General features: G+C 50.8%; 1 protein-coding gene across 1 annotated transcript in view; it reads right to left on the bottom strand.

Moving 5' to 3' along the window:
* Positions 1-6,947: 6,947 nt before the first annotated feature.
* LOC122365737 (tyrosine-protein phosphatase 99A-like) overlaps positions 6,948-15,331 on the bottom strand; it is a 76,255-nt gene continuing 67,871 nt past the window's right edge. The window contains exons 8-20 of the mRNA XM_043337211.1: positions 14,681-14,970; positions 14,125-14,405; positions 13,699-13,868; positions 13,282-13,398; positions 12,820-13,031; positions 11,487-11,612; positions 11,122-11,288; positions 10,508-10,796; positions 10,040-10,211; positions 9,717-9,844; positions 9,208-9,482; positions 8,807-8,942; positions 6,948-8,640 (exon numbers count right to left, since the gene is read on the bottom strand). Of these exons, the coding sequence (XP_043193146.1) occupies positions 8,464-8,640; positions 8,807-8,942; positions 9,208-9,482; positions 9,717-9,844; positions 10,040-10,211; positions 10,508-10,796; positions 11,122-11,288; positions 11,487-11,612; positions 12,820-13,031; positions 13,282-13,398; positions 13,699-13,868; positions 14,125-14,405; positions 14,681-14,970 (2,540 nt within the window). The 3' untranslated portion in view covers positions 6,948-8,463. The remainder of the gene's footprint in view (positions 8,641-8,806; positions 8,943-9,207; positions 9,483-9,716; positions 9,845-10,039; positions 10,212-10,507; positions 10,797-11,121; positions 11,289-11,486; positions 11,613-12,819; positions 13,032-13,281; positions 13,399-13,698; positions 13,869-14,124; positions 14,406-14,680; positions 14,971-15,331) is intronic.

The raw sequence follows: 15,331 nt of genomic DNA, 5'->3' as shown, positions 1-15,331 counted from the left end.
TACTTGCTAGATATTGGAAAAGGATCATTCAAACACAGCAAAACTTCTCCTTTTGCATTCGTTTATAGCTGTTTAAATGAAGACATTTCGCCATTGCCGCTCCGCAAGAGCCGAAGTTTTAGCAAGGTATTTATTTGTGTGTCGCGCCGTTTCGACTGAACTGATTGATGACACTTGTCACACACAGGTGAAAAGTAGCGGTACCTACTCAACTGAAGTCTCGGCTTAAAACTTGAGCTTATTTGAAATTATTCCCTTGTCTTTTTGCTTTTTTTGGGGGGGGGGGACGCGTGCCCCGCATGCCCTATCGCCCCAAAAAGCCATATTGTTCCTCATTTTGACATTTTTTTAGCATAAGCCCATTCACCGTTTTTTTTTTTTTGTCTTGTTTTGAATTTTTGACCATTCTGCTTACAGCATTGTCAATTTGTTCAGCAACTCCGTCTGCAGGCACATATCCACCCCAATTCTTATCTGTCGGCGGCACAATCACGGCTAAAGCGTCTGTTGTGGTTAAAAAGACGTGCAAGAAGTTCGCGCCAGAGCTCGCCAGAACAGTACAGGCTATCAGCAGTGATAACAAACCGGGCAGGTAAAAACTGCGCCCTGTCGGCTATCTCCGACGTGCCACAGCGGTGAACAAAAACAGAAACGAACCGGAAGTGAGAGCTGCTGAAAGGGAACGTCATTTTTGGTGACGTTAAGTTGTAATTGAGCTTGTTCAGTAGCTGAATAATTAGCGTTGCTATGTTTATCTAGACGGATGCATTTTTATTGCAATAAACTTGCCTTCAAATGTTTCTTTAACATTTCCAGATGTTTCCCATGTGTCCCTTGGCCTTACCTGATGCGCTGTTGAGGCGTTCAGTCGCCGGGTCAGTGACCTGACCCTCCTGAGCAGGCTGTGCTCTCGGCGTCTGGACAGGGCGGCCATCTGTTCCAGGTAGCTCTCCAGCAGCGCTATCTGCCTCTGCTGGGTCCGGACACAGCGCTGCAGAAGAGGGAGTTCACTGGACTGACCCAGAGCCGTCTCACTCAGGGGGCAGAGGTCGTCAGGTGGTGTCTCAGACTCTGCGCCCGGGTCAGTGAGGTCAATGAGGTCACTGTCGCGCACTTCTGGTAAAGGCGGTAGGTCGGTCCAGTCCCCCGAGAGGTCACTGGTTTCACTGACAGAATCGCCATCGCTCGGGTCGTCATCATCGTGAAATGGTTCAGAAGTATCACGCATTTTTCCCTGTACACAATCACTTTCTTCATCTTCAGCGTCCATTCCGTCAATTTCCTGACCCTTCACTGGACGATTACAGCTGCACGCAGCTAACCCGTTTGTCTCGACCACTGGCTTTCCTGAAGGACTTGAAGGATGACCTCCTGGTTCCCCATCAGTATTCTGCAAATTGCAATCCAGATCCCCCAGATCACTCAGTTGAAACTCTAATGGTGCGGTCAGATCCCTCAGGCAACACTCTGAAGTCACCTGCAGATCACTCAGGTCACTGACAGCCGGTTCCGCCATCTGGAGGTCACTCTCCTCTGTTGTCTGAATCACAGACATCCTGTCCCGTAGAACAAACCCTAGACACTGACGGATGCGGCGCAGCTGCGCTCATTGTGACCGAGCTGGTGATGAGGGAGGCGGCTGACTTTGGCCCCTGTTCACCGGCCGCCGTCAGCTGCTCGCAGTTCTTTGCGACTGTTGAACGTGTCTCGGAGAAGTGATGTCATCTCGCGGAAGTGGGACGCCCGGTCAACAGGAATGTCCGGCCAAGTAGCAGTCTGTGGAGCGACACACAAGACATCAGCAAAGCTGGAGCTGCAAGGACAGGTGTGAAATGAAGGGTAGTCTAGAAGCAATAAATAAGCCCAGACCCGTAAAACACCGTGTTTATGAAATATGTTTGTAAATATGGAACAAGAAAAATACATGATAAAATAGGTTCTGATGAGCAACATAAAATTGAGATAGGTATTTGCGAAAACCCACGTGGAGGGGGTGTTCAAACACCCCCCCCCCCACCCCAGCAGGGCAAGGGTTAAGTTATACTTAAGATGTGCTTAACTTTTAAAGTACACTTAAGCAAGCAAAAAAGCATAGCATTCGACGCGTCTTGACGTGCTGAGTTCACTGGTGCTTTTGTTTTTGCTCTATCTTAATTAGATCAAAAAATTTAAGCGAAAAACGTTTGACCTGTTAAAGCATTTTTTTACATTTGGGGCATTCCACGATAGATCGACCAAGGCCTAACACCCGACCATTTTTGATTTTGATGAAATCTTGTCTATAGGGTTCTCTTATGCCCTGAAGTCAATGGTGACAACGCCAGGCCCCTACGGTCAGCGGTTTAGGAGATATAGCCCCGGGCATTTTGACGAGGTCACTCTGCAGAGTGATTTTTGAGGTGCTATATCTCCTAAAGTAATGAAGGAAATGCATTAAACCTGTACATCGTTGTGATGGCGGTGAAATGAGCAATTTATTAGCTATCTCGGATTTCCAAAAAAGTTATTTTGATTTTTAGCTGTGACGTCATCAATTTTTAAATTTTCTGGCTACCCCCCTAGTACATTAAAATTTGTCATTATTTTTGCTCAGAAATATAGATCGGTCAATGTTCTTTTGACTGTCAAAAAATAAAAATGGTAATCTTTCTATAAATATTTTATTTTATTTTTTGAAAACAACTCTGTAATATGAAATTTGCATACATTTGCTCTGAAACGACAAATAGGTGCAGCTGGCACGGACAGTGGAAGGACTGGATTTATAAAACACCTAAATAATATTTTCTTGAATATTTTTCGCAACTGGAACAAAGCGTAAGATATTTTAATCTAACCCTCGCCGGCCGAGGGGGGGGGGCGGGTGCCGCCCCCCCCCCCCCATAGGGTTTTTTCGCGATAGCTCCGAACACGCCGGCGGTAGAGAGCTGAAACTTGGCATACCTGACCTTTGATCCAAGCCGCATCTTTTGACACCAACCGCATTTTTGGGTCAGGTCAGGTCACTGACCTATGACGTCATAAGTGAACCTCTGCACGGTCTTCAGATGTCGCAACTTCGCAACGCCCTCACTGCCAGAGGAGATGTCACAGGGAAATGAAACTTGCAGGATCTAGTATCCATTATGAGTCTCACAACTTGTATATCTCGGATTTTTCCTAAAGGTCATATGAGGTCAGGTCATTTTCGTGACCTCACCATTATAAGTCAATGGGGAAAAATGAAAACTGCTATTCTGGCGCCGGGAACGATCTCCAACTATCTCAAGCACACAGAATCGTGATTTGATGCACTCCTTGCAAGGTTAGATGCGTCACTTTTGCAATGTTGACCTTTCGTGACGTCATTTATGACGTCATCAAGGTCATATTAGTTTTTCGTCAATAACTCTTGATCAAATTGAGCTAGCGAGCCGGGAAAGCCACCAATGGACTCAGGAAGACCTGCCGAATCGAATGATATGCGACATGACCCCTTTAGACCAACTTCGTGACCTTAGGGTGCTGACCTGACCTTGACCTGAGGTCAACACCCCAAGTTGACCTGACCCGAACAAAAAGTATATCATTCGACGCGCCTGAGCGAGGCCAACACGATGCTGCCAAAATCGCGGCTCTGCGGCCATTTTCCGCGAAGTTATTCACCAAAAACTGAACCGTACCTTTGGGCACTTGACCTGACCTCAGAGGTCACCGGTTGACCTAGGACCTTAAAATCGGGTACCAATCTCTGCGTCTCGTAACGGCGCACACGCTCGTTTTTTCCGCGACGCGCTAGCTCCACCAGGGGCGAAACGGCGAGGGGGGGTCGTACCCGCCCCCCCCCCCCCCCCTCGGCCGGGGCGTATGTAGAAAACCAATAGGTCCGGCGAGGGTTAACATTCTGTATTTCCCTACATATATGCCGAAACCCAGATAACCTCTTTTTGGAAGTAACTGGTCCTCGCAGATGTGTCTTATATTGCTTAATAACCCGATTCTGTAAATCAGAGTTTGTAGTGCGATTTTCAAAAAAATAAAATAAAATATTTGTAGAAAGATTACCATTTTTGTTTTTTTCCAGTCGAAAGGAAATTGACGGAACTTTATTTCTGAGCAAAAATAATGGCAAATTTTAATGTACTAGGGGGGTAGCCAGAAAGTTTAAAAATTGATGACGTCACAGCTAAAAATCAAAATCATTTTTTTGAAAATCCGAGATGGCCAATTAATTGCCCATTTCACCACGATCACAACGATGCAAAGGTTTAATGCATTTCCTTCATTCCTTTAGGAGATATAGCACTTCAAAAATCACTCTGCAGAGTGACCTCGTCAAAATGCCCGGGGCTATATCTCCTAAACCGCTGACCGTAGGGGTCTGGCGTTGTCACCATTGACTTCAGGGCATAAGAGAACCCTGTAGACAAGATTTCATCAAAATCAAAAATGGTCGGGTGTAAATCTGATAAAATTTTGGTCGATCTATCGTGGAATGCCCCATTTATGCCCTCCAAATCCACACTAGAAAATATTGACCTAGAGCAACCAAATCTGCACAGGGGCGAGGATTCCAGGGGGCCCACCTACCTACCAAATTTGGTGTTTCTAGGTGCCATAGGAGCCAATGGTGCGGGGTGGGGGTCGCATCGATCCCCCCCCCCCCCCTGTCAGGCCGTGTTATGTAAAATGTCAGGCCAGGGCAAGGGTTAAGTAGCATAGATTAAAAATCGTACATATTGAAGCGCTAACCTTTTTCAACCGATCAGTTACAGTTTTGAAGCAATCTAAGTTCTTTGCAAATTCTCTCACCTCTGGTCCCTGATGCGCTGTCTTCGACACTGGCCACCGCCTCCTCCCACCACCGTCCTCACTGGTCCTCGGTCGGCAGCGGACAGGGACAGGGCGGCGACGCGTCGGTGCCCCCTGCGCCCCTCCCCCGACTTCAGGGAGGGGCCCAACGACGAGCGTCGAACTGACCCCGTCGCAGCCGACGCCCTACACGTGCCGCCCGACCCGCCCCGTCATTGGAGACGACGCGTCATCGCCGGCACGTCATCGAGGGGGGGGGGGGGGGCGTCACTCTGACGGCACGCGGCGAGGGGGACAATATCCGGAGCGAAATGAGCCTTGCGGCATTGTTTGCGGGATTGAGAGGCACTGGGATGGGGAATGTGTTGGATCAGTGACGCAGGCATCTGAGAGGAGGGAGGGGGAGAGAGAATGGGAGGAGAGAGAGAGAGAGAGAGAGAGAGAGAGAGAGAGAGAGAGAAAGAGAGAGAGAGAGGAGAGGGAGGAGAGAGGAGAAGGGAGGAGAGAGAGAGAGAGAGAGAGAGAGAGAGAGAGAGAGAAAGAGAGCGAGAGCGAGAGAGAGAGAGAGAGAGAGAGAGAGAGAGAGAGAGAGAGGGAGAGGGAGGGAGGGAGAGATAGAGGAGAGGGAGATAGAGAGAGAAGGGGGGGGAGTAAGGGGCAAGATTCTTTTGGCATGAGACTTTGCAACTACTTAGGCTGACTTTTTATCGATGACACCGATTTATTAACTTTTTGTGAAAATACGGGGAAAATCTTGGGATGCGGCTTAGATTTATATGGGCTTTGAAACGTGCAAGTATGATGGTTATCTTTCACATCAAGCAGTCTAATAAATGCATTTTTCCTTTGCCACCCCAGTAAACATGACGACGTCGGCCCGACGTCGGGCCGAGGCTCGGCCCGACGTCGGCCCAACGTCGGTTCAACCTCGGCCCGACATCGGCTGGACGTCGGATATGCCCGCATGTTCCGACGTCCAGCCGAAGTCCAGCCGACGTCGAGCCGACGTCGGGCCGAGATCGTTTGCCGAGGTTGACGAGATCGTTTGTCGTTGGACAGACGGGGCCGGCACTGAACAATATCAACCGGCGGCGGGATTCGAGCCCCCCAGTCGCCGACGTCGGCATGTTTACTGGGACAACACGCCAAGAGCATCAGCCGGCGAAGGGATTCGAACCCCGTGTCATTCGAACGCGAGGTTAGTGCTCTAACCACTACACCACGCAGCCAGATGATAAATGTGGTTTGTTTTGTTGCGTTATGCCCTTTCGGTCTGACAAGACCATTTCAGAGCCGGAAGGATCATAGGATGGAGACATTGGTCTTCTTGGCGAGCACCCTGGGTCCAGTTCATATAGAGTCCCTGGTCCCATTGCTGTTACGCATGACACTTATTGGAAAGGGCGATCCCACAATGGATTCATATAGCCACTCTTACACACCTGCACCAACGTTTCCCAAAATGTCCCTTTGATAAGTGGCACTTTGGCAAAGTGACACTTGCCGACTGGCCTTTCTATATGAACTGGGCCCGGCCCTGGTGAGTTGCCGGGGCTGAGCCTGACCAAAGGATAGGCCGAGCAGCCCCCAAGCACTCACCGCACCCGGCTACGGGCGAGCTCGGCTTACGGGCAATCCCAAATGGGATAAAGTTTCCCGCCCAGTCCGGATCAGGGGGTTGCGGCGTGGAGGAAGATTTGAGTTTCCTGAGGATATTTTGGATACAGAAGCTCTTTATGAAACATGAAACATGTATTTTATATTATTTTAACGGTCAAAACAGCGGCCGATGTCGGTCCGACGTCGGCCCGACGTCGGCTGGACCTCAGCAATTGATCTCGGTCCGAAGTCGGCCCGACGTCGGCTGGACCTCGGCTGGACGTCGGAACATGCGGGCATATCCGACATCCAGCCGACGTCGTGCCGAGGTTGGACCGACGTCGGGCCGACGTCGGCATGCCGATGCCGAGTTGCCGACGTCGGCCGACGTCGGGCCGACGTCGGCATGTTTACTGGGACATAAATATAATGATATACCTAGGTATAGAAACACGCCATGATTATTCCATTTTATTGACCATGTTGTTGGCGTGCTGCAGGAGCCACGATACGAAGACATAACGAAGGCTGTGGAATTCGAAATGGAACACGACCTCTCCGCATGAGTATCAAATCGAATCGTTTATTTACAGTCAGAGGGAAATACAAATTCATGTCATGTAAACTTCCTGTACAGCACAAATGATAATGCATACCAATGCCCGAGACTTGAATCTGGAACTAGAGTATAAATTATTAAGTCGCTTCTCGTAAAAAAGCTATCGACTTTTGCTTTTCAGTGAGTAAGACGTGAGACTCAACAAAGCCATCTAAAAAGTACAAATTAAACGAGGAAAGAGAACATATGCTTCATTAAACGCAGCACCATGTAGCTGATCCGTCCAGCTATCCAAGACTATCTACTCTACCAAGTATCGTGTTAAGCAATGCGCTTAGGACCCATGTCGACGTACGATTGCGGTATCAAAAGTCACCAGCCTCCCCTCCCGGGTGCCCTCCCCTCCCGCACACCGTACCTGCTTGCGATCACAGTTGGCTGACTAAAAACACAGCGGCTATGTACACGGACCTCAAACAACAAAACGACAGTGGCTGGCGCGCACAAGACGAAATCGGCGATATTGTATGTAAACCGGCGCACCGACACCGTCAGCCGCGGAACGCACCCGTACAAAAATGATCGTCTGACAATGCTCAACACGAGAACAAGAGGAAATGCAAAGACAGTCGATAGAAAACGTACATGACGCCTGTAAAAACGCGCAGACATTTGCTCACGCAGCTGCTTCAATCGCTCCTCTTTGGTGATCGTCATCGACGACAACCGTCACGACGAGTCTCATGACGTCAGAGGGAAAATCGACGAGACAGCACGACAGCCGGATCCAAAAACAAAGCCGACACACAGGCATTTCTCCTAAAAAAAAATCACAGAGGGGATAGCTAGAAAGAAATAAAATAAAAAGAAGAGTGGCAGCCTTCAGTCTGCGAGAGGGACACTCCAATATGTAAACAAAGATTCCTCACACCCCAGCGTAGTACACAAACAATAACACAAATCCATTCCAATGCGGTAACCTGGAGATCATACGCGACCTTCCGGAAACACGAACGCTATCAAACTAAGCTCTTGTTCGGAAACACAGTGAACGCTTGTCTCTAAGAAATCTATCTACTCACTGAAGGATACCCCCGGATAGTTTTTCGACACAAGTACCATAGACGAGATAGGCTTGGTCTCTCAGCAAAGCTGCAAAGATGAGTACATTTCCAGAAGACCATCGGGTCTTGATCCCACATGTAGATGGGTGACCCACACAATAAGGTCTCCCTTACACAATATCAAAGCACCAAAGAACATCACACGCCTAATCGAACACACTCGGGACAATTAGTAAACACAGCGTCTCCCCTTGCCACTCTGGGTTCTGTGACTCGAGGCGGACACTCCGTGGGGCAGGCGGAGCACACCTCCGGGCAGTGTGTGACCCTCTCAGGACAGTCGGGGGCACATTGGCACGTGCACTCTGCCAGTCTGACGTCTCTCCGTTTCTTCCACTCCCGTCCGCGTCTCTGGCCTCCCTTGGTGCGGCCCGCTGCGTTCGGGTCCTGTCAGACACACTCGGCAGGCACGTAGCACTCGCGGCCGTCGGGGGGCACACGCATCGTACCGCTGTGCAGACTGCGTGGCCGCAGCAGGGACTCCGCCTCCGACTGACTGCTGGGGGACTGCGGCAGCGTCGGCCGCACCAGGCCCTCCATGGCGTGGTACAGCATCGTGAAGTCGTCCTGAAACGGGGGAGGGCCGAAATAAAACGCTGCTAAATTCGGAAAGAAAAGCGCTATAGAAGATCATCAAACCATTGAGAGACAAGTTCCTCCCACATCAGCCGAAAATGTCTGCCTACGAGGATAAGATACGGTTGATCTAGCCAACTCGGTTATAAAGCTTTACCTGAGTTCTCCAGATGCCCGGCCGCCGCATGTGGTACAGCTTGGCATACAGGTAGACATCGATCGAGTTCTCGTTCATCAGCTGCTTCGACAACGTCGTCAAGCAGCAGAACGTCGCCGCTTCGGTGCCACCGAATCTGTAGAGAAGAGAGAACACCGTGAAAAGGCTGGTATCTATCGTACACCGACTGGGCTCGAAGACGAGGGAGTGTCAGAAGGAAATGCGTCATACGTGAGTCGACGATAACTTACAGGTGCACAATGTTCGACAATCAAGTATTTCTCAACAAAATCTGTAATCACTTACCAAAATATGTTACCAGTATACCTACAGCTACACACGACAAATATCGAATAAGCAGTCAACACTCTAGCCATTTCCCCAGCCCTCCAACTACCAACCTGTCGACCACGACGATGGGTCCATTCTGGTACTTGAGCGTTGCCTGCTGGACGCCATCGATCAGGTGATGGGGCGACCCTGCGGCGGCCGTGTGGGGCCACTCCGGGCAGCAGATGACCCGCACCGACACCTGGTAGTCGTCCTGACACGACTGAAGCACCAGGTCGACAGTGGCGAACGCCGATGCCGACGGAGCCGGCTCGTCGACGAAGCGGACCCGGAAGCTGTCTCCGTCCAGGTCATCATCAGGAGATGGCCAGAAGCGTGGAAAATGCTGCGGAAGGAGAGATGTAGACGTGACTGCCCTGTCAATGCTTTGCTGATAAAGATGGAGACACATTAGAACCATGCTTCAGCGAAAGATGATGGTTCTTGCTACTTAGCGCTCTTGGTAAAACTTGCGAAATCTTCACATGTATTCAGATGAGACAGACGTCAAAGAGCTCGCTACTCGCAAGATGGTCTGCTCATCTTCGACGATAAGCCTCTCGGAGTTCCTCCTACCCACCTGGTCATCGACAGGAGAGAGAACGACCACGGTCTGCACGTTATGCTCCCAGACCATCCTCCAGAAGTCGTCCACCGTGTGCGGCAGCGGGTGCTGCGTGATTATGAACTCGGACAGCTTCTCGTAGCCTGTCGAAACAGAGGAACACGTCTTTAGCGGATACTTTTGAGTTTTGACAGTTTTGTTTCAAGGTAATGCACATATCTGGTGCTTGAAACTACTAATTTCTACTCGAACTACTAGCGACATTACTCTACAACTGCACACTTAACCGTTTCTCTTGGTTTCCCGCTGCTCACACTGCGCTGGTTCCCGTTGCTTACCGATGAGTGGCGTAGCGTTGATGTAGTCGCTGCCCTCGATCCCAGGTCTCGGCGACAGGTGCACTCTCCACCGGTCCACGGGAACAAACTGGGCACACCGGTTCCTCGCCTGGTTACAGGGAGTTAGCGCCGGGGCCAGGTCCACCTCCGTCGGACGGTACGAGGTCACCAGCTGGGGAGAAAACAACAGGGGTATATCAGGGATATGCACTTGGACCGGTAATCCTGATCGCTCTTACCGTATTGTGGCATCGAGCAGCGTCTTAATCGATAAGATATGCCTTATCACATCAAAATCCTAGCCCAACAAATCAAACAAACCTAATCAAAAACTCCTAGTTATGCACTTATATCAGATGTTTGAGCTTTTCACACTTTACGAAGAGTTCAGGCATGTTATAAAGAACCTATGAAGTTTTATCACGAACCAATGTCAGTGTATCAGACTGTCCCATGATAACAACTCACCTGGTACTGCCGGTCCAGTGTGTAGCGCGGGAACTGTCCCGGCTCGTAGCACCGCAGCTGTTGTAGGTACTCTGTAAGCCGCGTGGCTCGCACGTCCGTCTCCCCGGCCTCCAGGGCCTCCAGCAGTGCGTCGTGTGTGAAGATGTACTGGTCCTCCGTCTGCACCAGGAAGTTGCGCTGTGTGCGGATGTGCTTCAGGAAGCCGAACACGTTGATGGTGCCTCGCTGCTTCAGCATGTTCATCATGGCGTCCAGCACGATGTAAGTCCCGGTTCGACCCACGCCGGCGCTGTGGACGGTGGATCGGTAGATCAGTATCGGGGTATTAGTATGCTTCCCTATACCCGGGGATTTAAATAAAGGAGAAGTTTGTAGCGGGAAACCAATTATTACGACAGGTGCTAAAAGGTGTTCATTTAACTCGAGGAAGTCAAACCGTACAACTAAAGGCAAACCTTGAGTCCGGATTGAACACTGTTTTTTTTTTTTTTTTTTTTTGAAAAGTGATAGAGTTGCTTCCTTCATGTCGCATTGCCCCAAATAGGACAGCCCTACAAATATGCCTTTGAAGTTTTCACATCACGAGTTTTGATTGTTAATCACTGATCTCTCACCTGCAGTGAACGAGGATGGGTCCCGCGCCAGCCCCGTTGGCCGCCGCCGACTTCCTCACGAAGCTGAGGATGGGCAGCGGATGGTCCGGCACCCCGTGGTCCGGCCAGCTGGTGTAGTGGTACTGGTAGATGATGCGCTCGCCAGAGACGCCCTTCTTCTTCTTGTGCTGTGGAGTAGGCAACAACGTTATCGAAGATAGAATGTAGCAACGTGAAAAGTCACTGGTTTTGCAATAATGTCTCATCCCCATCCCACAGCTCCAGGTTTGATGAGAAGACATGCCCCTGTACTCTGTAAACACGTGCAGCTATGCATGCCAAACATGTTACATAGCTTTCTGCACGTGTGAGAGCTCGAATCTTACCTTGATGTGCTTGATGAGCATCTTTCGTATGGTGTATGTAGCCAGTTCCCGCTGGTCGAGCAGTTCCACCTGAATCGGTCCGTACACCTCTGTGCCCTCCTTGGGCCAGTACATGTCACACTTTTTCTGGAACAAGGAGAACGCCAGCTTTTGTCAGAACGGCAAAAAAATATACTCACACAATTACGTTGCACAACATTCGTATAAGTTACTTGTAGTTGTCATGGCAATCATATTTATAAGGAAATTGTATATTTTACGGGCAATAGGTATGCTTACTGATTACGAGCGAGCGAGCGCAGCGAGCGAAGTGAGTCTTTTCAATATAACGGAAAAATCTCAGTATGAGCGGCCCGGCCCGGCCCGGCCCGGCCTGTAACGCTTTTGAGAGGCTTATATCTCAGCAACCGCTGGACCGATTGGCCTGCGGTCTTTTTTTGCTGGGTAGCCCCATCCCTTCTACCCCTTAATTGACTACTTTTGATACACCTCAGTGACCGTCGTGGCACGTGAAAAGTCAAGGGTGTTCAAGCTGTTTTGCAAAAGTAGTGATTTTGAGAGGCTCATATCTCAGCAGCCGCTTGGGCGATTGACTTGCGGTAATTTTTGTAGGGTATAGCAACATCCCTTCTACCAAAAATAGGATACTCTCGATGCATGTGGGTCACCCCCAGTGCACGTGCAAAATACAACAATAAGAGGTGTCAAATTTGTTCCCATTTTAATAACTCGGTAATTACTGGGGCGATTTCGCTGAAACTTGGCATACATACAGATAGTCACCCACCAGGCAATGCATTCCCATGTGTTGCGGTTAAGGTGCTACTGCACGTGCGCACGTGCAGGGGGCGTTTCCAGATCTCGAGAACGGCTGGGCCGATTGCGCTCAAATGTGGTACACGGTTGGGGACCAGTTACAAAGGGTGCCGTGCAAAAGTCAGTTTGGACCCCGTTTGCACGTGCGCACGTGCAGAATGCCGCTTCCAGATCTCAGGAACGGCTGGGCCGATTGCGTTCAAATTACGCTCAAATTACACCGCTAGCGACCGGTAAGAAGGGTGCTTTGCGCAACCCCGTTGGAAGTACCCTCTCGCCCTTCCGCACGTGCAGCCTGCAGGGCTCACTATCTCGCTCGCTGGTTCTTCGCCCAAAAGGCGTTTTACTGGTTTATAAGTAAACCGTTCTGCACAACTAAATCGCTTTACCAGCACAAATAGGACTTAGAAAGTTTACAGGATATAAGTTCTAAAACAATTGGCGAGCGCATACGACGGTAGCGTTAAAACATCTGGACCCGGGGACTAAGTAGCGAGCGCATAGCTCAGTAGCTCACCCTGTTCCTCTCCACGAGGTTGGTGATCATGACGACGATCTGGACGCGCTGCTCCCAGATGAGTCGCCAGAAGGCGCCGAAGGTGCCCGTCAGGGGCCCCTGGGCGCCGATGTACTGGTTGCGGACCAGGTAGCCGTCTATGTAGTTGGCGTTGATGTAGTCGCCTCGCCGCTGACCCGGCAGCGGCCGCAGAGGTACCAGAGTGTGGTCGTCTGTGGGAAGGGCGGGTTGGAGTCAGGCTTGCCGTGCAAGGCTCAGTCGTTGGAAATTCACGTCATTTCATTTATCAGTGCGTTTGCTTGAGCCGCATGTGCACTCGAAACGACAAAGCCTCAAGCACAAAGTCGCACAACTCTTCGAACTATCCCTTCCTAATTTTGTCTTCCAAATCTCGTCTGAAACGGCACACGAGCGCTACTGGCCACTAGACAACAGCAAGACAGTCAAGTGGAAGCGACTCACATGCGTCGATGTTTTGGTATCTGTTCTTCAGTTTGTTCTCCTCGGTTTGTGATACCTCCGAGGACAGCCCCAGTTTCATGGTGTGCTCCAGCACCTCGTCGTACTCCTTGCAGAACCCTGCGAGCCCAAGTTAGAGGTACATGAGTGGCTACAACTGATAACGGTTACGTCATCGTCACCGTGATTATTTTGGTTGTTTATAGGTTACATACTTTAACTATTACAAATCTTAGCCATACCCAAAGATAGCGGCGATAGCCAATTCGGGCGCATTGAAAATAACCAAGCAATAACCGAGCCAGCGACGTGAAGATAACCGAGCAATACCAAGCGAGCGAGTTGACAATTATACTTAACAGCATGTTGTATTTGTACGATATACGATAATAACAGGTCGACTGAAGAACACCAACTCACCGATGTCGGCATCGGCGTGCAGGGTGGCCACGTGCACTGGAAAGGCGTCGGCAGGGATGGGACCCTGCGTGCCGTTCGGTCCGTCTCGCTGCCAGGCCGGCTCGGAGGTCAGAGCAACCCGGGGGGTCACCGGGTCATCCAGGTAATAGTAGGATGACTGGAAGTAGCGCCTGTGGAACGAGCAGAGGTCAACCAGGAGGTACACTCGAGCGTCAATGATGGAGTTGAAAGAAGGCGGATTGCAAGCTGAAACCTTTCGAAAACTGGAGAAAACCTGCACGAAAGCACGAAGAGGTTTCAATTTCTGTCTCATTTTAATTTTTAATTTCTGTAGATGGACAGAGAGCGATCAGCCCGCGAAGACTATCTACATAGAGTATATCCCAGACCATTCAACGGTTTCAACATAGGCCCGTTGGTACCCACCTCCAGATGGCGAGTGCCAGCAGCGCCAGCAGGAAGGCGCAGCTGGCACACACGATGCCGGCGATGACGCCCGGGTCCAGCTCCTGGCCGCGCCCCAGGCGGCGCCACACGTCAGAGGTGGCGCCACCGTCGCCCCGGCGCCGGCAGTGGCGCCGCGGCCGGCCGGTCAGAGGAGCCGAGAGAGGAGAGAGGAGCAGAGCAGAGGGACGGTGGAGAGAGCGCGTGGCCGCCCGCAGCCGCACCTCGTACACAGCCTCGGCGGTCAGGTTCGGCAGCAGAAACTGTGGGAGGAAGACCGACCAGTCAGTCAGCGAGAGAAATCAGAAACCAATAAATATTGCGTACTCCCAGGTTTCACGGCACAAATTGGCAGCGAGCTACCGCACCGGGTAAAGTCAAATCTGGCAAGAACTATTCGAAAATATTACTGATGATAAAGACAAAATGAAACGCATTATAAACAGTAGGGGCCAGCAACAAACGAAACCAGAGTCACGACACCGACATTCAGTACCCGCTCCAGCCCTCCCCTGACACTTCCCTCCCAACCACTGACCCTGCTCTCCTCGTTGGCAGTATCGGTAGTGACCTGCAGGTCGGTGACGGGCCCCTGCAGCTCGCCGTCCGTCCTGCTGTAGCTGACCACGTAGTAGTCGATGCCGCCGCTGAAGACCCGCGGTCGTCGCCAGCGCAGCAGGAGGCCTCCGTCCGCCTTACATGTGACCGAGCTGAGCCGCGGCGGCGACGGTGGCGAGACGTCCGTGGTGACAGCGACAGAGACCGACTCTCGGCCCTCCACACTGCGCGTGAACGCCTTCACCGAGATAGAGTAGTTGGAGAATGGAGCTGTGAATAAGAGGGAGAAGCCGAGGAGGCGTCAGTTGGAGAACGGAGCTGTGAAGAAGAGGGACAAGCCGGGGAGGCGTCAGTTGGTGAACGGAGTTGTGAAGAAGAGGGACAAGCCGGGGAGGCGTCAGTTGGAGACGGAGCTGTGGAGAAGAGGGACAAGGGAATCGTAAGTTGAAGGAGGGAATTGAAACGGCGCTGAATAGGGGTTTGACGGGCCTTGCAAGGGCTTTGATCGATAGAAAACGCAGCGCTAGGCACGTGAAGATACGCGTTGAAAATGGTGGAAATCGTAGATGTTACGGATCTTTGCAAAAAAAAAAATAATGAAGGAAAATGGATTATAATTGTCCATGATTCC

This window comes from Amphibalanus amphitrite, unplaced genomic scaffold (assembly GCF_019059575.1).
Source record: "Amphibalanus amphitrite isolate SeventyFive unplaced genomic scaffold, NRLGWU_Aamphi_draft 000028F_arrow, whole genome shotgun sequence".
NCBI lineage: Eukaryota > Metazoa > Arthropoda > Thecostraca > Balanomorpha > Balanidae > Amphibalanus > Amphibalanus amphitrite.
Note: the sequence above shows the minus strand (reverse complement) of the source record. Positions and strands in the feature narration are given on the sequence as shown.